Genomic DNA, 25,039 nt, shown 5'->3' with positions numbered 1-25,039 from the left:
AATATATATGTAATATTGTGTGTGTGTGTGTGGGTGTGTGTATACATATATAATATTTTTTTTATATATAGCACTACAATATAATGGATATGATGCATAATGGTTATAGCAATATAATACAAATATTTCTCATTGTTTGGAGTGGTGAAATGATGCGACTGTAGAAGAGTCATGGTCATGAATTCATTGTTTAAATATTAGAATAACTGATTTTCACAAAATAATGGATATGGTTTATGTTTATTTCATTATTTGCTTAGATTATCATAATTTAATATGAAATAGTTCATTTTATGATGGATAGTTTCAGAGTTTAATATTGCAAGTCTGGGTCTGGGACAAGTGTAAAGAAGAAAAATTATGCATCAATGCCATTTGAAAAGTACTTAAATTAAATAATCAAGATATGGTAAAATGTTTCCAAGACTGTTTTCATGCAGTCTCCATAAATATATATATATATATATATATATATATATATATATATATATATATATATATATATATATATATATATATATATATAGCTTTTAATCTGTTCATCTGAACAGATGTCAACCCCTGGGACATAAGGAAACAAACAAAAAAATACTTGAAGAGATGAACTGGGTCTTGTTTGTGTACTGAATTTGATAAGCGAGGCTGTCTTGCAAACAAACATCTTGAATGGTGAAGCAGGCATCAGTCAATGTCATTCAACAAATAAAATCATTCTGTTACAATGCCCACTTTCCCCCTCCCATTCCACAAACCCAGACAAATACATATGAATATATATTGGCCGTTTGATAATAGAGAAGCCAGGTTTTTCTTAAACAGCACTTTTTTGACAGGGATGCTGGGTAAGGAACAATTGAACAGAGACTGTTTCCAATACATGCCTTATTTTAGCCTCCCTGTCCATCAATAATACTAGAGGATGTCAGAATCAGATTGCACCTTATTTGTGGAGGAAAGTTGTCACAGGATCTTGAGGAGGGATGACAATATCTTTGTGTCAATGTGTGTTTGTACAGTATGTGGGTGTGTGAATGTGGGTAGTATATGCAGCACCCACATGCAAGCCACAAGCTCAGTCTGTTATGTGGGAGCTGTTTGACAGGGAGGAAAAGAATACCACCACGCACATCCCACTCACACACAAACTTCTCTGCACAAACAAGCTCACCTGTTTATTCCAACTTACATCCACATACCTTCAAAGCTGAATTATACGCCAACAGAATCACCAAATGCCACTGCAAAATAATGATTGTTTTCAAAATGGTTTCCCTCAAGAAACTCTGCCCATCTTTTAGGAAAGTGAGTGCCCCGCCTTTTAACTCATGCCATTGGCTAAGCCACCGTTGCTGTGCGAGGCTGGTCGGAATTCTCAAACAAACAGAGCAATGTTTTGATAAGGCCACAGAGACACAGTGTTTACACTTTCCAGGGAAATCGCCCCACTAATGGCTTACTTTTAGTCATCTCTGCATATTAAGCTGGGAAGAGAGTATTTTAACATTGAAAAAATTACACACTTCAGCTTTAATTAACAAGCTGGGCGGTAGTCAAATGCGAGTCCTGCTCACTGCCTTGGCCTCCTTCGGGGAAGATATATTCTTTCTCTCCTTTCTCTCTAGCTGTAATTTAACCAACGGGGGGCAGGATCATTGATGCCAAGCAACATGCCCTTGAATGATAATGAAAAGCCATGAAGCAGATGCAGAAATTCTAGTTTACAATGTTGTTTACTTTGTATGAACCTCAAATGTCATAAACGCATGCACACACATTGATTTTCCTTTCCTTGGATACAAAGTAAACAATGATGCATGAAATCATTTATAAATAATGTATGCTCAAAAACTCTACTTTATCGTCTAACAAGAAAGGGGAGAAAGGGGAGAAACAAACAAATAGGCTGCAGACAGTCATGGCCGAGTCGGTGTTAACTAGACAGTGAGCAAACAGAGACCAAGGGTGCAGGAGATGAGACCGCACTTCATGCTCCTCACCTGTTTCCGTGACTGTAATTACAGTCTAACCATGGTTTTCCCTCTTTGCAGTAATTTTACAGACTCTTCCCGGTTTCTTTTAGCAAACCTTAGTCCCGCTTCTCCAAGCCAAACACATAGACAGGACTGAGTCTAGGCAGATGTCACACACACACACACACACACTGCAGACGAAGCCAGATGAAACAACATCAAGAACATTCTGTTAAGGGTTTATTTGATGCTTCTCAGTCTGTATGCTTGTTGTATTCTTTTGTGAAGCATCATTATCATGGTAAGCCTCATCAAAATTATGTTAGTGTTGCACAGGAGAGAAGTGATCACAGAGGCACATTTCAGAATTGGGCAATTTTCTGGTAAACGCGCTGAATAAAAGGCACAACGCTGCTGGTGAATGGAGATGAGTCTGTGTTTGCAGCATCGGAGGTGTAACATATGTATCTGCGCATGGGAAAACTACAGTTGTTGGTGCAAGACTTAAAAATCTAAATAAAAGAGGAAAGGGTGAGAGAAATGGAGAGAGAGATTTGAAGATGTCTGAAATGCTTTAGCTGGAGGGCAGCTGGTGTTCTTTGTGGTTCTTCTACACAGATTCAGAACACTGTTACTTTTGGAAAAAGTCCCCTGTTTCACACAGATCTCACAGTAAGAGTCTAGTCAAATGCCTTCATCTTTTCCATACGGTCTCATAGCTCAGTGGGGATGTGACATAAATGTCAAGACTGTGTTATCTGTGCGAGTGCAGGCACCACTGAGCTCTGGACAGACCCGCCCTGTTATCCCTATTTTTCTTTTTCTTTCTTGTCCATATCACCCCTCCCTCTTTTACTTCCTCGTCCTTTTCTGCATGAGGCTAATTTATAACATTTCTGGATATCCTGATTTCTAATGCTCAATAAGTCAACCTCTCTGTGAAAATGACATGATGGATAGACACGTGGACGTCCTTCTAGAACTATTTTAAACATTTGCTACAAATTAGATGATGCTGTTTTTATGACTTCTATTAGTTTAGAGATTGCATAGGATATTTGGACTCTTAACAAATTATTTTGTCACACTACAGGACTATTTAAAGAGTTAGTTCACCCTAAAATGAAAATTATATCCTTTATCACACTACATAAAAAAGATACTTTGAATTGTTTTTTTTTCTTCATACAATGAAAGTATAATATATTTCCAGGACCACTGACTTTTAATGTATAGGCAAAAACAACATATCTTCTTTTGTTTGAGTAAATGATGACAGTATATTCTATATTCCCTGAAATATACACTATCTCACCAAGGCTTCGTTTGTTTTTCAAATATCCAAAATACAGTAATACTGTGAAATTTTCTTAATATATAGTGAAGCTGTGATGTCAAAGCTACATAGCAGCCGATACTCTATTCAGTGTCAAATGGTCCTGCAGAAATCACTCTAATATGCTGATTTAGTACTGAAAAACATCTTCTATGATTAGCAATGTGGAAACAGGTGTGCTGCTTAATATTTTTATTGAAACCGTGTTTTTTTTTTTTTTTTTTTTTCTCAGAATTCTCTGAATAAAAGCAGCAATGTTGTTATATATATATATATTACTGATGACACCCAGATCATTTATATTTCTGTACTGAAATGTTCTTCTTCCATTGTAGGTGCAAAGAGGGTTACCGTGGACTTCGTTGTGACCAGTTTGTCCCAAAGACAGACTCCATCTTATCTGACCCAAGTATGTATTTTTGTCACTATATGTTTTCTTTGAAGGAATATATGAGGGGATCTTTTTAATATCATGGAATACATAGAAAAATGAATTTGGTTTGAATAAACACCTTGTTACTGAGTTATTTCCATTCCTACTAGCATGAACAAGGCCCTTCACAACAAAATGCTTCATGAAACAGCAAACCAAAGATTAGAGAACATCATTTACCTGTTGTTTACTTGCTTTCCAGTCTTAGTTTTAGAAGTTTCCTGCCTCTCTAGCATCAGGTGAGTCTCTTAGCCTCCAGGGCTGAGAGTTCTCTGCTGTTTTCTCAGAACCGGGTATTGCTTAAGTAGTTAATTATACCTCCCGCTCTAAGTGCTTAAATTGCCGTCACCCTACAATGCCACACTCTCATGAAAAACAGAAAGCATTTGCATATGCTATTTTCTCTATGGGAAAGCTGATCTCTAACTCTGCTAGAGAAGGATTTTGTTTAGCATGACTGATCTAGTGTGTAAACCGTTCACTTTCATTGTCCTGCTACACAATGTGATTGCAGATTCTAACAAGGCTCAAAGTGGCTATGAAATGTTATCAAGTTACCATTTTTTTCATGAGGAGTACATTTCCCCTGCCATTAAGAAGGTCCCTGAATGAAAGTAATAGCTTTGCTAATTTTAGGTCGATGCTAAAGTCATTAGCAATTTCTGTGCTAGATGAGTGTTTCACAGGTTAAAATAGGCCTGTGGAGCACAAGTAGCCAAAGGGAAAAGCTGTTGAAGAGAGATGTTTGCTTTCTCATAGGTTGGTATTGGAGAGATTTGTGAAACCTCACAAAGCCTTGATTCATAAAACCTTCTTCCTGTGACTCAACTTTCCGAGAGCTATTATACCGATATGAAAGGAAGTCACAGCCAAAGAAAGGAGAGAGTGGAGAAAAGAACTGTCCAGTGCACCGATGAATCTGCAGTGTGCAGTGAGGCTGTTTCTCAGAATGGCTTGCGTTGTATGATTTGTCTAGCTTTTGGGGAGTGATCTTTTACAGCGTGTGAGACAGCAACCTAAACTCCAATTTAGTGCACTTTGAGTTGCTGACCCCACTGAGTGGCTGGTAATGGGATCTTTCTGTAGCCTTTTTGCCAAGGCCCACTTTGCATCCCTGATGCTTCTCTTACAAATCGGATTTTCTCAATGACAGCATTCATATCCCTGCTATCCATCGTGCCCTGAGATGGAGTCCTCATCTCTAGCAGTGCCATCATCTTCTTCATGGATACACCTACACAATCCTGCTGGTATTGCCTCCTCCACCCTCCTGTTGACACCATTTAGCACTAAGGCAATTTTAGACCAGTTCTATGGCAAATCTGCTAAATGTGGGTGAAGCTCTCTGCATCTATAGTATTTTTGTTAGTTTTTTTTTTTTTTTTGGAGGGTGGGGGGGGTTGGGGGACTCCTTAATGTTAAAATGGCCAACTTTACAGCAGAAAAAAAAAAAAACATGTTTACAACCTTGTTCAAAAGAATTTTTGGTCTATATAGCTAATTTTGCATTTCTTGACAACTGTGCGGGGGTGAATTTTATTTTATAACTCATACGTTTAAATTATATTATAATTACGGGCGTGGCCACTTGAGTGACAGGTGGATTGCCGCTGCTGACACTGCTGTCGTGCTAGGTGGGCGTGGTTTCAGCAACCAGCTCCCGCCACTTTGCCCATTTTCAATAATCCGGGAGTAATGCGTGGTGATGCGCTGCCAATGGCAACAGCAGCCTCCACCCACTTTGAGCTTCAAAAATGCTTTTCGGAGGCCTACTGGTGATGTCACAGACACTACAGCCATGTTTTTATACAGTCTATGGTTTTTCATCCATCTATACATCCCATATAGAGATGAGCCAGTTAATCCAGGTTATGCTCAAATTACAATCCATTCCTGCCATAAAAACAAAAACAACAGACTTTGGAGCACCCTGTATCACAGTGCTCAATATTATGTTTTCAATGTATCTTTATTCCACCCTGCAGAGGCCATTGTTTGTATTTCCCCATTCCTAGTTTGAGCCTGATATGTATGGCCCAGTGCATCTTTATTCACTTAACCCACCAAATGAGCCACAAATCACCCCCTGGGGGCGGCTTGGCTTTATCTGCCACCTAGTCTTTTGTCCCCTGAGCTTTTTCACAATATATCTCTGCTCACCACACAAGCACAAATCATCCGTCGACCGTCGTTTTGTCTCCATATCGACTACCACATAAGAGACGCTCCAAAGAGCCTTGCTTCTGCTTGGCCCTTACATCCCCCAGCTCCCTGGCATAAGACAACACTACAGTGTTAGAAGAATAGTTTAGCCAAAATTGAAACCATTTTCTCACCTTCATGTAACTGTCTTAAAGCTTTCATTTTTTCTTCCACAGAACACAAAGGGAGAAACTTAGTTTTTATGCTCTTTTGGGGAGAGGTGTTTTCGATGTTTCATCAAAAGTGGTATATATGTATCATGCACTTTGCACTATATTTCATTTCTTTTTAAAGCCAAATTATAGCTTTAAAAAAAACAAAAAAAACAAATGAACATAAACAAATCAAAAGTTCATGATTAGACAAGTAGTGTTGTCCGATTCACAAATCTACTCTTTTAAATCAAATCTTTTTAATGATTTGGTTAACAAACATTATCTAAATGATTTGATCATGAATTTTACAGAAACAATTTTTTGTGAGTAGGTGATGACAGAATATTAAGTTTGGTTTGGTAAGTGAAGCCATTTTCCAAGCTGTGGAAAAACCGGGGGTTCAGCCGGTGACTCAAGGGAGACGGATTTCACGACTGGCTTGCTCAGGGGACAGCGGCCCCTCTCATTTAGGTATTTATCTCTCAAGCATTAGGCTATGTAAGTAAGCAGCACAAAGGAGCTTTCGTCTATTGCTCCAACTAACGGAAGGATTAAGGATTTGATTCATTTTTGTAGTTCTTTCACTCAGTCTCTGAGCGACTGACGTTGATGCAGTGTGCTGGGTCCCATTTCTCTTCGCCGGCATAAATGTCTCCCAAGGGTGACGGGACAACGGATGGAAGGCTGTGGTTTATGGGAGCCGTACATCAGGACCTTGCTGCCAGGATTCGAGGAATGCATGCATATCCGTGCTTAATGACTTTGTGTGTGTGGCTCATGACAGCACAGCGATTATGACTGGATGAATGTGGCAGTTATTGTGGGCAATCAGAAGCAGCCGCAGCATGAATGGGCCAAGCAATGCTGGCAGTAGGGATACGACAGAACCGCTGGATCGTCGCCTAGGCCTTTTGTCTCACTGAGCCGTGTTTTATTTGAAAAAATCTCACCCGATCCCACAAAACACTGTGAATTCAAAAGGCCCGGGAGGAGAGACAGTTTGTTAAAATCTCGGGTAGGAGTATTACCAACAATTCTGCTTACATTAGCATTTAAAACAAGCTTTAAGCGATTCCTCGTACTTCATTGTGCATGTACCATGGTGCAGCTTCCAGTAAATAAGGGTTCTGTCCTTATTTCGCCACAAATTTAAATCAAAAGCAGGAATTGGCTAAAACTACCTTTCCTTGCATTCTCATTAAGGACTGCTGCACGACATTTCTGCTCATTATTTTCCCACAGATCATGCTTAAATTGCCGCATGAATATATGCAAAAATGCGGCGTTGAAAAATTGAGGCTACTATGTGGCGATTCATCATTTGACAGAAGGATTTCTGTCACTGTGTTGATTTTTTTTCCCCCTGTAAATATGTCCACTAAAATAATCTTTCTCGGGCAAGACGCAGTCTATTTAAAAACCTTAGACCACCTCTGTCAGAAAAGCAATTAAGTGTGAGGGTTTCATTTTAATTTAAATGAGATTATATTACAGTGGCGTGAAAAGAGGACTATTCAAATGAAAAGAGCACAAGTGTTCTTCTCTTTATCAGGACCAGCAGTTCTGAGGCTTCAGCAGGATAGAGGAGAGAGAGAGAGTGAGAGAGAGGGAGTGACTGCATTTAGAAAGGCGATTTGCTTGTGCCGTGCTCTGCTGGAGAACACTTCCTTAAAGAGGAGGCATATGGGTTGAAGCCTTTAGATGAATTAATACAATTTTGCAACTAGAAAAGACAATTATAAGCATCTCCTGGGCATTACAGTTGACATAGAGGCATTTTTAAAGCCCGCCTCTGACTAAATCCAGCTTCTCTTGGGGAGCCTATATCTTTTCTACAGGCATCTAACAGGCCTTTATGTGCTTTCGATTATAAACTGCTTCACCCTCTTTTTATCGTGGATGCTCGTATCTCGGGGTAATCAAGAGAAACCTATTTTTGTTTCCGAAACGAAGCCGCTACAGAATCTTTTCTCTTTCTGAACAATGAGCAGTTTTAGTTGACAAAAAAACGTGCTTGCTTTTTATTCACGGTTATTATCTGGGTGATTTAATATGTCTTTGTTTGTGGAAATCTGTATGATAACATCTCTCTCCTTGTTTCTGTCTTTCTCTCCGTCTGTTTAACCACTTTTCTCTTTGTTATTTCTCCCTGAAGCAGCAGATGAGCTGGGCATTGAGTTTATGGGTAAGGAAATGTATTTTTTATTATTATTTCTTTCTCCCTCATTAACATCTGCACAGAAGTGCTTGATATTAAATTCTTTCGGAATTATGTAGGTGTGACATTATTCTTAATGCTATATATAAGTTCGGGATCAGTAAGCTTTTTCATGTTTTTTAATGAAGTCTTTTATGCTCAAAAAGGATTGTGATCAAAAAATACGGGGAAAAAAGTAATATTGTGATCTTCAATATTGGTTTCCTATATTACTATACTTTAAAATATTATGTATTTATTTTTACTTACCCTACACTTTTGAATTGTACATTTACATTTAGCAGATGCTTTTATACAATTTGACTTAAAAATGAGGACAATGGAAGCAATCAAAATTAACAAAAGAGCTGCAATATACAAGTGCTATGACAAGTCTCAGTTAGCTAAACGCAGTACACGTAGCGAGGACTTTCTTGTATAAATTATATAATAAATAAAACGAAAAAAAAGAGAAAATTGAAAAAGAATATAGCAAGTTAGTGTTAGATGGCCTTTTTATATATTAGGAAAGAGTGTAAGAGATTTTAAATAAAATAATATAGAAAACTGTTATTTTAAATTGCAATAATATTTTACAAAGTTATTTTTTTTTTTTTAGATACAGCCTTGATGAGCATATAAAACGCCTTTAAAAAATATTACAGTGACCCTATTATGCGTTATGAAAGGTTTATATTTTGGTTTTGGGAGTCACCAACAACAGACATCCATTGCAAGGTCAAAAGCACTTTCATTGTTGTATAATATGCATTTATTTTCGACCTTACTTGCTCATCGACTCCCAAGCAATTCGCTCAACGATTTATTTTTCCAAACTTCTCCTTTGCGTGATGCTAATCTGCGGTGATTGGTCCAATTGGTCTCATTTTTATTACATCCTGACTGTAATGCCTGATAAATCTGCGTTTGTGAGTGCAGTGCTGCTTTGTTTACAGCCCTTACTGGGGAAACTGCTATTTTTACTGCTCCAAAAGCGTCACCTAGTGGCAAAGAGTGAATTTGCATTTTCATTCAGACCAATGCTAAAAGACAGAAGCGGGTGGACAATATGCTAATGTTTCATGTTGATGTCATGTTATGTTCATGACTGGAATTCATTTTAAAAACGACTAATTTCTGTGATTCAGAGTCGACTGTTTTGAGAGACAATAACTTTATACACGGTTAGAGTGACCACCTGCTAATAAGCCCAAGGGGGGACAAGGGGTATGTTTCTGAGGGACAATGTGGGACACGTAACGCACGCGCTACGCGGGACGGGTGGTCACCTTATACACGGTGCAATTTCAGATTTAAAACCTTAACATTTTTAAAACTGCAGGATATTTTCATTCACTTAGAGCTGTTATACACTGCATAAAAGGTAATATTCAAAAATCCATAATAAGGGCACTTTAAATATCTTACTGATCCCAAACTTTTGAATGGCAATGTACATATAATTTGTAATTATATATTTTTTATATTTTATTTTTATATGATTCGCTGTTAATTTTCTATATAATTTGAAATGTTTTCACATCGCAGAACCATTTAAATGTTCAGAAAGAATCTTTCTCATATAAATTCCTATAAATTTAAACAGCATTCTGATGATGTTCGAGAAATGAACACCCACTGGCTTCTCCTTTCGTTTTTGACCAGCATTAATGTATACAAACACACATGATGCTCTCTGTTCCTCACAGAAGCCTAATGTTCTTGAGTTTCCATGGAAACAGAGCAAAAGAAATGTATTGTAAAGGCACAGGGCAGCATCTGTATGGGCGATGTGGTCTGTACGGCTTGTGCACATACATGTGTCTGCTTGCACTCATCTGCCCATGAAGCTATGTATGTCGCTGTTAATTAATGCGCAGCCCAGAGGTGTGCACCTTGCTGAGGTTGCATGTTGCATAGCAAGTCTCTGGGGATGAGAAATATCACACAGCCCAGGGCTAAACAGATGCCTTTACCCTGACAAACCACAGACTTAAAGCAGTGTCAACAAACAGGAGCCCAAAAACTGCTGTGAAAATGGATTTTCCACATGCCTTTCTGTATCCACACACCCTGCCCTACCGTCCTCTCTCATGTGCCTGAAAACTGAAAGCATTTTTTTAAGTGAACGAGTGAATCCTGTGAAGTTTTCCATTAGTCGTGCTTCACACGCTCGCCTCAAGATTTCCTCAAAAACGGTCCGAGAAAGAGAGATAGTTAAAGTGGAACTGATATGCATTTCTGCTTCTCGGAAATGATTGCCTCAGTGATTTTAATCTGGATGGTGAGCGAGTCCAGTTGTGGCCATTATGGAGTGGTTTCCATGAGAAAGAGAGACGGGAGGGGGGTGTTGAGTGCACGTGTGCATGAATGGTCAGCTCTGTGCATTTGTGGCATGAGAGAGCGATTCAGACACGGGTCTGTGTTTGTGAGGGAGTCTAGCCATCTGCTCGCAGAGACTCTCCACTAAACCGGGGCTCAGTGTCCTGTGAGGACCGGTCTTTTGGTCCCTGCTGTGCCACTAGCTGTTCTTGATTTTCCACAGACACATGACTCTTAAAAGTTTTCGATGGGTACAAAGACAGATCCATATAGGTTATCTCATGATTCTGGTGTAGAAAGAACAAAGCTCAGACCTGCATTCCTTTGTACACCTTTAGATATGAATTGATAATGCTTTATAAATACAAATAAATTAAAGTGTCATTTATAACCAGAAATGCAAGGTCAATACAAAATGCAAATAGAACACTTAATTTCCCTGCATATAATTCACAGAATCCAGTCTTAAAAAAAAAAAAAATGAATGTAATGTATAACGTAGAATGTCGCAGAATTTGACAGATTTTGGATGGATACAGCAAAAGTAGGTCAGTACACTTAAATCAAAACACGATACACAGAGTGTTTGTGAATATTAAGTCACAAAAATATAATTTAGATATGAATCCTGCAAGTTCTGTGCATCTCTGTATGAATGAATGGCACAGATGCGCAATTTTGTTTATGCTCACGGGGGCTTCAGCCTCTGCCGCCTCTATATATGAGTACATGAACACACATCATATACAAACAGAAACCTAAAGGTCTTCACAACAAACCATCAAGAAAAGAGTTTGGTTTAACTTGAAGAAACCATGACAGAAGTATTACTTAAATGTAATGAAAGTACTAATAATAATAAATGTTTATATTATTATTATTATCTATATTTTTAAAAGAATATTTACCAGAATTGTATTTTATTATATAATATATTGTATTTTTTTCTGTGTAGAAATGCTTAGAGATGCTTTTGATTAATAATATTTAACGAAAGCATTAAAATGGAATACAGAAAATTCATTGGATACTGAATTTGAGAAAAAATAAATCAAACATTTCAAAGGGCCTATAAAATGCAATTTTTGTAATACTTTTAATAAATTCCTGTTTAATATTGTAAGATTCATGATTTCAATCAATTGTAATTGTAATTTAATTCATTAAACCATTACAATTCTAAAAGTCGAAAAGTCTAGACGAATTAAAAGGGAACGAAATGGAATTAAAATGGAAAAAATAAAACAGATTTAAAAGGGGCCCTACTGGTTTCAAGCGGATTTCAAGTCTGGCTGACCTTTGACACATATGAATGTCTAGCTGACAGCTCCCTGCATGTGTCCCTGCTCTCTGTCCCTGATCATTAAATCAAATGTGATTCTGCGTATGTTTGAATGCTAGTTAAATGATAGAACTGGCTGATTAGTTTTAAGATGCTCGCTTTCCAATCATCTTTAAAAATTAATATCCTCTCACAGGGAATGTTTCCATTATTGTGACACTTAATTTTTTTTTTCCTTTTTTTTTTTCTTTTTTATGTAAGATCCAATTAGCTACACAATATTCTTTTGTTTAATCAAGATTGGCATACTGATGACTGTGAATAAAGCCTGAAGATGAGTCTGTGCTGTCTTTTCAGAGAGTGCAGAAACCTATCAGAGACAGATATTGTCCATCTTCAGCATAGCCATGGGGATCAGCCTGCTGGGAGTGGCTTGCATGGCTCTTTACTGCAAAAACAAGTGAGTCCAAATCATCCTTGGAAGCAGGAATTACTGTTTCAACATAACAGTTCTGAGAGTATGTTTTTTTTGAAGGTAATATAAATAATAATATATAAAAAGACAGTTAAAAATGTATTGACATTGCAATTCGTATGTACTTATGTACGTGAATGGCTAGTGCCTGTTGAAATTCCTGAAAAGAAAATATTGTTTAGTAGTTTGGCATAATCTTGTATTATTTATTATAAATATTTTAACAATACTACTTCACTGGTTATTAATATTTGTAAAGCTGTTGTCTGTAAAGTCATGTGTCAAGGTCTCAAGAAATAATTATTAATTTTAACATTTTCGTGACAAGGCAAGGTTAGGTTGTAAAATGTCATGATGCAACTCTCAAAAAACATAATCCTCTGGTTTCGCAGACATGTCTTAAACCTAGACCCAGTCTAAAATGCAAGTCTCTGCTGTTTTAACTGAAAAAAAAAAAATGTGCACTGACTGTTCTTAAAATATGTCAGTTCTGTTGTTTTTTTCTCAAGATGCACATCAGTAGTGTTTTTATCCAAGGCACATTTATAAATTAATTAAATGTCCTAATTTATCTATGGCCTAATCTTGGTGTAATCTAAGCCCTGTCTGTGAAACTAGGCCAATATTATTATTTTTTTATTATTAATAATTGATTTGTTGTTAGAAAAAAAAAAGTTTTTAAGACCTAATTATTTTTTATTGCTATATAAAACCAACATTAATAAAATAATAATAATAATAATAATAATAATAATAATAATAAATAATAATAATAATAAAATTCTAAGAACCCGTATCAAACTAAACTAGATTTCCAAAGATTTTTGCTTTTCTCTTATGCTTCACTGAGCTAAATTTCAAAACAGGAAATTAAATTCTGTGGATCAAAACTGTATTAACACTTTGCAGGAGACAAAGAGAGAAGCATCGAGCCCATCTGACCGAAATCCGCAACTTGAGGGACAGTACTGTCAACGCCTCGGGTCTCATGTCTAAATCCAGCCCCAGACTCAAGACCACCCTCCAGCTTCAGAAGGTGACGTCTCACAACTGTTGTTTGTTTATGTCCCAGAGAGCAAATCTGCATGAAGTCTACATTTGTGCTGACAATGCACATAATGATAACTTTTCCAAAAATACATGTGAATACCAAATATATATGTGCACTATATGTACAGTCGGAAATCAAGCCACCTGCATGTGCTGTTGAGGAGATTCAAATTAAGTCCCCTGTGCATAACAGTCACCAGTAATGAATACAGTTGGCCAGCAGGAAGTTGGAGGAATGATGCCCTCCATGGCTTTACTGCTTTCCCACCTGCTCCGAAGATCTCTCAAGCTGACAGAAATAACACTGCATGCAGCTCGGGGAGTAAACACTGCATCTATCTGATGCAACAGTCAAAGGCAGCCAGCCACCTAGCTGATGAAGAACAGGATGAATAGAGTTACATTATGCAAACCGGAAGATCAATCTCTCTCTGCTGCCACTTGGCGGTTCATTCTCATACCATACACAAATGTTGACGCTCACGTTCCCATGTGTGTCATCAAGTCCAATGAGAGTTAGGAATCAAGCTTAAATTATTCCCAACACTTTACATTTACATTTCCCTGCACAAGTCATTTATATGAAAATGCATATAGTGCGTAAATGACACCGGGTGCAGCATATCAGATGAGTGTCACTCTTGCTAATGCAAGCATGCACAGCAAACCTTTAATTGGACCGCATATAATCGACGCCGAAATCTGCTGAGCCAGTAGCAGACGACTATAAAAGTAATTTAGGAAAAGGCTGAGAAGGGGAGCTCCAGTCTTTTGTTCAGACTTCACTTGGATTTTGCATGTTTCACCCCTCCTTCAGAAAGTTTCTTTTACAATTACAGTGGCTGTTTTGCCTCTCTTCCTCTGAGTTTTCTCACCCTGCTGAGGCGATGAAAGGGTGGTCAGAAATCATCCAATTTTCTCGTTGGAGAGTAGAACAATGCTAACAGGTCCCCAAGGAAGCAGCAGTGAAAGAAGGACATGCTTTTCCAGCTGTAAGGCCCCAAACTAGTTTAAAGTCAAACTCAGTCGTTTTAATGATGTTCCACAAGACAAGCAGAGGGAGGGAGATTTCACTAACTGGAATAACAATTATCGACTGTCTTTTCCAGCTCTGGCGACACTGGGAGGGGGCTCGGGATATTTATTGAAGCCTGCTCTCGGATTGCTGGGTTGTTGTAAGATAATGGCTTTAATTTTAAGAGGGGACTGAAAAAAAAAATAGTTTAGGAAATTCATTAATGTAATCTTGTCTGAGATTAATCCCTGACTGGGGAAGTCGAAAGAATAATCAGAGTGTGTCTCATTTAATCTGCAGTTTAAATGTAAAGTCTAATTAAAGTGGCTTTCCCTCACTGAGGGGCCTGTATATCACAGACTGAACATCTCCATACGGCCTCTCTTCAGAGTTCATGATCCCTTCATTTTATCTTTGGCCTGTGTGTGTGTGTTCCTACATTTATGTCTGTATAAGTGAAGGGAAGTGAGATGAGCTGCTGTGCATGTCATTTAAAGCTGGTTGTGTCCACACCACTTGATGAAATGGCTTGCAGCAGCGATGTATGTAATACAGAGGAAGCATCTCTAATTTCTAAACAAGAGCTTTCATTTTGTTAGTGTGTGCTATAACGAGTGGCAATCCGCCGGTGGAATTAGATTTTAATGTTTAGCTGAGTGGTTGTTGCAGTTGTCATCATTGGCGGAAAAGCGAAAGTGTTCACATGGCTCCCAGATGCACGCAGCTCGCTATCCGTTCTTAGTCACGAAACAAAGTCAAACAAATGCGTACCCATTACTATTCAAAAATGAAAAGAAGAGTGAATATTTTTATTCAGCAAGGAAGCATTAAATTGATCAAAAGTGACCGTGGAGACAAAAGATTTATATTTCAAGTAAATTATTTTCCTTTGAGCTTTCTTTTCTGCAAAGAATCTAAAAAAAAAACATGTATCATGGTTTCCACAAAAATATTAAGTTGCTAGCAAAATGGTTTTCAACCATGATAATAATAAGAAATTTTTCTTGAGTGCCAAAACAGCATATTAGAATGATTTCTGAGGCTCATGTGACAAAATTCAGCTTTGCTATAACAGGAGTAAATGAAACTTTAAAACATATTTTAAATGTATTTTAAATTATATTTCACATTATTATTGTTTTTAATGTTTTTAATAATGCATTATAGCTGCATTATTATTTTTGATTAAATAAATGCAGTCTTGATGAGCATAAAAAGCTTCTTTCAAAAACATTTAAGAAATCATACCAACCCCAGACTTTTGAAAGGTAGTTTCCCTGCAGTTCAGCTGCAATTTAGATGAAGTAAAATAAGTTTTAGTGGCCCTGGACCAACTTTTTTTTTTTTTTTTGACATTTGTTAGGATAGGACAATATTTGTTTGATATTCATCTATTTTAAAATCTGGTGCAAAAAAAAAAAAAAAAAAACGAAATATTGAGGAATTCACCTTTAAAGTTCTCCAAATGAAGTCCTAGGCAATGCATGATACTAATCAAAAATTAAGTTTTGATATATTTACAATAGTGAATTTACAAAATATTTTCATGAAACATGATCTTTACTTATTGTCCTAATGATTTTTGGCACGATAATTTGGCTATTGCTACAAATATACTCATGTGATTTAAAAAGCTTACATATCAGGACGGACCCCGAAAAAAAAAAAAAAACGTGTCACAGAATTATTCAGGCATGAGAACTTGGTTAGAAAGATTGATTTCTCCCTTAAACCAGTGTGTAATGATATCTTTTAAAAAATATATAGAGATTTGGCATGCTACCATTTTTTGACTTCATAACTTTCTTTCTTAAAATTTGATAACGCCCATGAAACATTCCCACATGTTTGCAAATGACATGAGTCATACCTGCATAGAAATGATAATCAATGTGGTCATCCCCTACATAGTTTGGTTCATCTTTTATTTTCTGTTCGTCTCAACAGAGCAGAAGAGCCCATGGTTTCTCCTCTAAGCAGGTGGCCAGCATCGTTCTCAACAGCTCTAAAGTTTCCCTACCAAATCAGACTCGCAGTCTCTCCATGGGGAAACGCTGCAGGTACTTTCCCAGAGCTTCACATCTATTGTAAAACTTCTGACACTCTGTCCCTCTCCACAGAAGAGAAAGAAACAGAGGAAGAAATTTATTCAGCTCTCAATGTGGCACCATATGTTCACGTCAAAAAGGAACTACTTAAAAGAATTATAATAATTGCAATTGGTAGCAACCATGAAAATTTACATTTCTGAATTATGGTGTAATCAGTTTTTCAAAATACTTATTTATAATAACAAGGCCTGAATTAATTATCAGCAATTCAAGCATTAAAGCCATGTGCTAACCTAAGGCTGTCTAATATTTTTTTTTTTTAAATATATATGATCTTAAAAGCTTTTATTTGTTTCTACAGAAGCTGCTCGTTCTCCTCAAGCCCTGCCCTGAAACACAAGGTAACCAATTATCGAGCCGTCTCAAAGTGGACTCCGCCCATCTCTAGAGCAGGCCATCATCTCAGTGGAGGATCTCGAGATTCACTTCATTCCTATAAACATCTCCAGGAAGTGGAGGTGAATGAGGCGATGCCACAATCTTTGAGAAGGTGAGCAATAAAATGCAAAATGTGACAAACAAACAATGCAATAACTGCAATTATTTATCTTCTGAGACACTTCACATGTTTGTGGTACTTCTATGTCCCAGGGATTTTTATTTATTTTTTCATCAAAACTGACAAATTTTAAATTCTTTTCTTTATGACACTTGGTTAAAAAAATAAAAATAAATATATATTTTTTAATAAGCATTCATCATCTATTTTTTCTTCTACCCTTGTTTCAGACTTTCAAAACCAAAAACATCAGATTATTTTTTTCACTGATTTAACTTATAAATGACCCAAAAATACGAAATATAAATATAATATATACATATGAACACACAATTTATTTTTTGAAAATATCTTTGAGAAATTGTCATGTCCACCATAACAATTTTACTAATTTTATCAAAAGTTAATGTACTTGGTTATCAATGGAGATCAGTGTGAAGAGCATGCTTGAGATAAAGTAGATATGGAAAAAAATAGGTAAATATCACTTACTTGACAGAATATTTAAATAATATAAATAAATGAATAAATAAAAAAAAAAATATATATATATATATATATATATATATATATATATATATATATATATATATATATATATATATTCAGCACGGAAATCATTCAAACGTGACATCAAAAACATAACAGAACAGAATGTTTTCTAAAGGACTGTCTGACACTTTTACACTTGGCCATTAAAGGAATACATTCGAATACATTTTAAAATAGAAAACAATTATTTTAAAAATTGTAATAATATAATATGTATTTTTATCAAGAGAATGCATTCATTGACAGGGCCCATGGCAGGAATAATGTCCTTTAGTTAAGTAGGGTGTACGTGTGCAAGTAGCACTTACTCTTGAATTTCCAAAATATGTTCTCATTACCATGCCAACTTGATCCAGCCTCACAATGACTTCACTCTAGAGCTGTGCAATTAAACCGAAAAAGGTTTCGATTTTAGCCTCCAACGATTATGAAAATACAACAATCGAGATAAAGCGATTATTACGCCCCATTCCACCCCCTTTCGTTCCTGCATAAAAGCCAAATGTAACGTGACTTTTGCAAAATGGGACGTGCTTGATTTATCGAAGTATAGTTATTCATGTTTTTAAAAGCGTGAAAGAGAATTTGCTCTGCTCAGAGCTATATGCACTCAGAGACGGAACAGAACATGGACATGTAAATTCATCTTTTAGCTCAAGGTGCGCGCCTAAACGGTCAAATACACGCAAAAATACTGTGCTTAGTTATTATTCATATAACTAATGCCTTCGTCAGTCATTTAATAAATGAATGTAAAGAGTTGATGAAAATGTATAATAATATTAAAAAAATAATTTTGAGGACTTTTTGTTTGACATTCCGCCGGTCTCTACAATGTAGTTCTCATAGCAACCTTATTTACAGGAAATACTTAATTGACATGTATCACTTTCTTTTAATAAATCACTCATATAAAGATTTGGTCATATGGCCCCCTCAATAATCAGGTTAAATAATCATGATTACAATATTGACCAAAATAATCGTGATTGTGATTTTTGCCATAATCGAGCAGCCCTACTTCACTCTCTGCCAAACTCTCTCTATTTGACCTATTTCCATAATTTACATGCTTAAACAGTGCAGCTTTGAGCTTGGAAACTCATTTAAGAGCTGTGATCAAACACATACATACTAACACGCTTAGAGAAGGGGGTTTTTCATTTTCCCAGTGTGTCAGCAGTAGGGCTCTCTGTTTTTTTGTAAAGTCTGCTGGGTTAGCTTGACTTTCGCTTAATTAATTTAAGCTTATGTCTGAAAGCACAACCAATGACTTACCCCTCTATAGGGGTCCAGCTATTGTTATTATTGTTCACGATTAATTAAACATTGATAAACTGCTCTCAACCTTTCTCAGGCCAGTCTTGGCTGGCCCAGAGAGAGACAGACTGGGGCTGAACTGACCTATTTCTAGACTTAACAGCTTTAAAACACCAACAACACCATCCCCGAACCTCTCTCTTGTTGCCATGGAGACACCCTCCAGTCTAATGGAGAAAAAGAAGAAGACGGGGGGGAAGAGAGAGAGATGGGCATGCAGAGCTCGCTTATCCCCCTCACTATGACAGCAGGACCCCCACAGAATGTTGTCAGTTTTATGGAAAAAAAAAAAAAACTCTGCAAAGACACATATTTACCTGTCAGAGATGAAATATGGATTGAAACTGTGTGTGCCATTGGTGCAGTTATATTTAGATATTGTTTTGATTTGCTGCGATCTGCCGGATTTACCTGCAGCTAGAATACACTTTTAATACCCGTGCATTGTGTTATGGGGCTCAATTATTTAAGCCCTGTTATTTAACAGTCTTTGATGTCAGACAATAACTTGGTGGTTAGATGAGCTGGGGTTTCTGGGAAGTGACAAAACATAGCATTTTTGTGTGTCTGATGCTTTTATATTCACTTTTTTTTTTAACCATAAGCAAGAATTATTTGATGCTCTGGCAAAGCTGCAGTTAAATGTCAAAGTTTAGATAAGAGGGTGATAAAGGTGCCAGACCTCAACCTTGAGAGAACCACAACATTTCCTATGATTCTACATCTGACAAACCCTAGATAACCCACTTGGGTCATGCTGCAAGATCTCCACGGCAGTCTCCCAGCAAAATACCAAAGGGTTTTTAGGTCTGTCAACACAAGGTGTGCTGGATTCGATAAGTAGTAGCCTCCTTGCGGATCAAAACCACAGCTAAATGAAGTAGCGTGGTCTTCATAAACTCAAAATCAAGTCAAGTCTGCTTTGTCAATTCTCACATGTATAGTACATCCAGAATTTAAATTGCATTACTCTCAGATCATTGGTACACTAACAGTAGAACATTAAATATAGATTAATTATAATTAATCTTAAAAATTATATACATACATAATTATACAAATATACAAATAGGTAATGTAGAAAGAGAGATAAGATAAGCAGCACAAGGCACATGACAGATAGAATGCAAATCAGTGAAGTAAACAGTGCACATATAAGGATTATAGTGCAAAAGAGCTTATTCAGTCTGATTCAAGTCTCAAAAATCTCAAAGAGCAGTTCTTTATTTAAACTGACAGAAGAGGTAGTTGAATGAGGTAGTGAGCAGACAAATGCTGCACAAAGTGTCTGGTTCAGGTCCAAGTGTGTTAGTGGGAGCTGCTGGGGGGGGGGGGGTGATGGGGGACTGAGGTTCAGAGTTCAGTGGTGTATGGGGAAAAAAGGGGGAAGGGGCAAGGTTGGAAGGGAGTTCAGCTTACTGCATACCACACAGTGATGCAGCTAGTCAGAATGCTCTTGATGGTGCCTCTGTACAAGGTGCATATGATTGGGGCCGGGGCTTTGGCTCTTCTCAGTTTGCAGAGGAAGTAGAGATGCTGCTTGGCCAGTGCTGTGGTGTTATCGATCCAGGAGAAGTCCTATGTGACGTGCACACCCAGGAAATTGGTGCTGCTCAGTCTCTCCACAGTCACACCGTTTATGGTCAGAGGAGCATGCTGAGTGTGCACTCTCCTGAAGTCAACAACAATCTCCTTCATCTTCTCCACATTCAGACAGAGATTGTTGTCACTGTACCACCCAGCCAGGCGGCTCACCTCGTTCCTGTAGTTTGTCTCAATTCTGTTGCTAATGAGACCCACCACAGTCGTGTCATTCGCAAACTCTTCATTAGATGCTATATGTTTGATTTTAACTCTGATGTTCATTGTGATCTAAATGTATGCCAATTTGGAAGACCAATGGTTAAAGGGAAAGCTCAATCAGTCAGAATATTAAAATTTCACCATGTAAAAATGAAAAATACAAATTTATATCTGCCTCATAACTCAAGCTACTACTGTCAACTCAAGCTATTGTCGACATTGTATTTCTAAGAGATAAAAAATGTAACATTATTAATATTGCAGACTGCACTGCAAGCTGTGCTGCAGATACAGTCAAAGTCAAAGTCAGGCGACACAAACCTTTTTCAAGATTTGAAACAATCACTCATTAGAACATGAAAGCGCAAAGTGTTTATAATGTTCTGACCATAATTTAAACCCAGTCAACGATCTAGTTTCTACAATTTTCATGTAGTAGCAAAGATCTGCCTTTAAACTTGTAAGTAACAAAGATATAAACAAGCCCTACTTAAATCTATGACAAACGCATAATTTATGCTACCACAGGCACACAGCCCAAACTACAGATTATACGTAATTACACTGAGATTCAAAATTCCCACCAGCTCCAAATAATTTGATCACTGCTGTGATTGTTTTTTTTTTTTTGTTGTTGTTGTTGTTGTTGTTATAAAATTGTTTCCAGAACATTCACAGTGGCCGAGTGATTTCTTTCAAGTGTAACAGACAGAATCCGTGTAATGGATAATGAGATGTAAATACTAATTCCCTCGGTTTCTTGTCTTCTAGGTGCCAGTCTCACTCGGACAGCAATCAACAAAGCCCTTGCAACCTGAATATGCAAATTATGCTCTCCACCCATTCCAAAGGAAAGATGGGCAACACTGATGTTCCGTGCACTCGTCTCGACCAGGGAACGACCTTTCCGTCCCCTTCTTTCCGAGCCCACTCTGTACCCATTATCCCCTCCGTTCAGGGACCTGATTTTGGGGAGAGGGGAGGGAATAAGCTGCATAGTGGAGGTAGGGGATCTTCCAGCTACAACCTAATCAATCCTGAGACTGAGGCGGAGTCAGTGGCAAATTCCAGCCAATCACTTGCCAGCTCCTCTGTGCCGGTGCAGGATCCACAGACACTCACCTGCTCCGAGTCTGCACTGATGTCAAGGGGCCAAATCAAACACAAAAGCCTTGTTACCTACACAACAGCCTTGGGATCAGGCACAAACTCCAGAAGAGCAAAGACTGTCATTTCTATGACCGTACTGGGACCAGGGGCGAAAACCACGCAGTACGCTGCCAGCCTGCTGTCTAAGGCTACTGTAGGACAGGATGGCCACTCTGCTTTCGGGGAAGGACAGCAGGATGACGGTTTACAAACCCTGTTTGTTGGGCGCAAAAAAGACAGCTCTTTTTCTGATGGGACTAGAGGTGAGGTCTGCCTCACATATCCCAAAAGCTGATTGGATAAACGCAAAGATTGCTTTAGAAACTCCACGTCGGTGTGGATGGGGCTGGAACATCCCTGCTTGTGTAAGACACTTATTTTTGGAACTATTTTACTGCATTGTGAAGTACAACTACTGACAACCCAATTTAAAACTCTGACTTACTGACCACACATGTGAATAGATGCGAGAGAACGAAGACTTTGGTGGGATGTTGATCTAAAGAGGTATTGGAAAGGATTTATATGCCACTATTTAACTAATTTAGAAACCAAATAGTGTGTCATCTCAATGTTGTTTCTCTACTGTAAAAAAAAAGAAAAAATATAATAGATGTCAAAACTATATGTATGTCATATATTCCATGTATATGACATATCGAGTGATGAAAATAAAGATGCAAACATGGTAATGCAGAAGCTTTTTTTCCAATAACTGCTGTTCTATAATCTCAGCCCAGCTCTGTCTTTTTGTCTGTTTTGCTTGAGATCTTAAGAAAAACGGCAGTTTCTGAATAAAATCTGAATGTCACCCTGTCATTTGATCAGAGTAACCGTGCGATCATTGTAGTGCATCTCACACCTTCTGTTTTTAGCAGAAAGCTCGCAGAGCGCCGCAGCCAGGTATCCGCAACCATCGCCTGAAACGACCCAACGAACGTGCTGAATGGAGAGAAACCGGCAGAGTCACTGGCTGTCTCCATGGCAACAGAGATCGGCAAAGTCGGATGCGGCAGCCTCTCTATCCAACGAGAACATCAACGGATTTAATCATTTACTTGTTTATCTCCTGTGAAAGAAGCTCTTGCTAATTAAGCCCAGACTAATTATTTTGCATCAGCTATTTTGAAACCGCAAAAGGCAAGGAAAAAAAAGTTTCCTTAACTAGCTCGTTTTTTTTTTTTTCAGGTGAGGTTGGAATTAATCAGCAGAAAGATTAAAGCATGGTGTCACTGATGTCTCTCGTCGTGTTTACCTCAAACGAGGGCAACACGAGCGAGTCGCACCCAGAACGATTTATGAATTATCGGGCTAATTTTCTGAGCGTGAGTCTCAGAGTGATGTGACATTATAATCCAAATAAGATTTTTTTTTTAATGCAACCGCTGGCAGGCTGCGTCAGCAGTCTCTTCTGACTGAGCCCCACGGAAGCAACATTTGGCATTTTTTTAATTAATTTACAGACAAACGTATTTGTTTTGCTCTCATGCACCGTGTCTCTCCGCAGATCTAGCGCGAGCCAATGGCTTTGAAACTCATAATGTGTGATCCTTTAATTTTGTGTGAGTGTTACACATGTTCATCCAACAGCTTAATATTCAATCTCAACTCAATCTTCGATCCAGTGGGAGGCAGCCATGGAAACATTGATGTAATGTACAAAGAGCTGGAGTCTTGTGTGCATGTCTTCAGGGTTTTTTTTTTTTTGTTTTTTTTTTTTAGTTTTTTGGTAGAATGCCTCATCCCTGTGCTATTGCATCTTTTTGAGGAGCAGGCCCATTTCTCCTCTATGCTGATATAATAATAAAGGCAGGATGTTTCTTGAAGCAGGCAGCAAACATTAGAGAGAGTACAACTGCAGAGCACAACAGGGGTAGACCAATGGATGCTTGTGGGAAATGAGTACTGAGCTGAACACAATGCGCAGAAAACGTAGACGCATTGAGGGCAGTGGCAAGCAGTGAAATACATCTGTCACCTGGAATGAGCTGCAGTGACTTCAAAATTACTCTTTTCGCAGCAAAGTACCTTTGGTTTAATGTGTCTAAAGAATTCACACTCTCTAAATGGTTCGCACTGGGGCGGAATACAAATTGTTGGTAAAATGTGTAATTTTGTAATAACTTCTAAGAAAAAAAAAAACAATTCAATTCACAGCCCAAACCAAAACTGAAGGCTCTTTCTGATGGATGACTAGCTTTTTCATTATTCAATAGATAATGAATAATGAGTGCATTCAACGATACGGCAGATAAACAGATTACTTATTTTAAATAGCTTTGATTTGAATGTGAATAAATTCTCATGTTTAATAACAACACGCATTTTCTATTACAAATGGGATACTTAAGCAATATCACACTTGCAAATCAGTGCAATTGATGTGAAATGGAAGTCGTTTACACATATCCTACAAATAAAAGTTCAGCATTTTTTATCATGAAAAATGTGTTACTAAATCAGCTGTTTCATTGATTTGATTATTGCTGCACATGTTAACCCAGGCATCATTTATATTAAATTCAGTAGTTCTTTAGCTATCCATTGTGGTGTCTGTTCTTTAAACAAGTAGAAGTTTTTTTTTTTTTTTTTTGTATTTGAAGTGTGAATACCACAAGGGTGAAGAAGACTGACTGCTAGTGTTATAGCTAAAGATCTACCGAATGCAAGTGATGCTTTGGTTAACATGATCAGCAAACCAGTAAAAAGTATTAAAATATACTGATACTAGTGATTTTTAGAGAGCAGTCAACATTCAAATTTTTCATTTAGTTTAAGCTGATTTACTAAAATATCTAAAATGGCTAGATAGACATTTTAAAATGCCTGCATTTTAATATAAACACAAAATAAACACAGATACAAACATAAAAATGTAAATATAGAAATAAATACAAATTCAAAACATATTAATAAAAATGATAACAGTATCTCAATGATACAAAAATAACACTGATATTTACCAATATTAAGTAGTTTGAGAGTGTATGCAGATTATTTTCCATAGCGTTATTTGCAGTGGTTCATGGGAGTGGGTGCGCGCTAATGAGCTTTTTGGCAGTATTTGCTTGTCGCGATGCTCAGGTGGAGATTTTTTTCCATAGTCACGGGAAATCAGATAAATAATGAGGGTTGATGGCTTCATTATCAACCTTATAATCACAGCTC

The 25,039-nt window shown here is 37.5% G+C and overlaps 1 protein-coding gene across 1 annotated transcript; it reads left to right on the top strand.

Moving 5' to 3' along the window:
• Positions 1-3,621: 3,621 nt before the first annotated feature.
• On the top strand, positions 3,622-22,679 carry LOC113112155 (pro-neuregulin-3, membrane-bound isoform). The gene is made up of 7 exons (XM_026277609.1): positions 3,622-3,715; positions 8,252-8,281; positions 12,255-12,357; positions 13,282-13,408; positions 16,385-16,497; positions 16,850-17,038; positions 21,494-22,679. Exons 1-7 carry the CDS (start codon positions 3,622-3,624, stop codon positions 22,164-22,166), a joined length of 1,329 nt encoding a protein of 442 aa, XP_026133394.1. The 3' UTR covers positions 22,167-22,679.
• The last annotated feature ends 2,360 nt before the right edge of the window (positions 22,680-25,039 follow it).

This window comes from Carassius auratus, chromosome 12, assembly GCF_003368295.1.
Source record: "Carassius auratus strain Wakin chromosome 12, ASM336829v1, whole genome shotgun sequence".
In the NCBI taxonomy this organism is placed as follows: domain Eukaryota; kingdom Metazoa; phylum Chordata; class Actinopteri; order Cypriniformes; family Cyprinidae; genus Carassius; species Carassius auratus.
The sequence above is the reverse complement of the archived record's forward strand: the minus strand, read 5'-3'. Positions and strand labels throughout refer to the sequence as shown.

Excerpts from the sequence above, each read along its gene's own strand:
- LOC113112155 (XM_026277609.1), top strand. The coding sequence starts at position 3,622 with ATGTTCTTCTTCCATTGTAGGTGCAAAGAGGGTTACCGTGGACTTCGT. Across the intron at positions 3,716-8,251 it reads CTCCATCTTATCTGACCCAA|CAGCAGATGAGCTGGGCATT; the intron begins GTATGTATTTTT and ends TTCTCCCTGAAG. Across the intron at positions 13,409-16,384 it reads CCACCCTCCAGCTTCAGAAG|AGCAGAAGAGCCCATGGTTT; the intron begins GTGACGTCTCAC and ends TCGTCTCAACAG.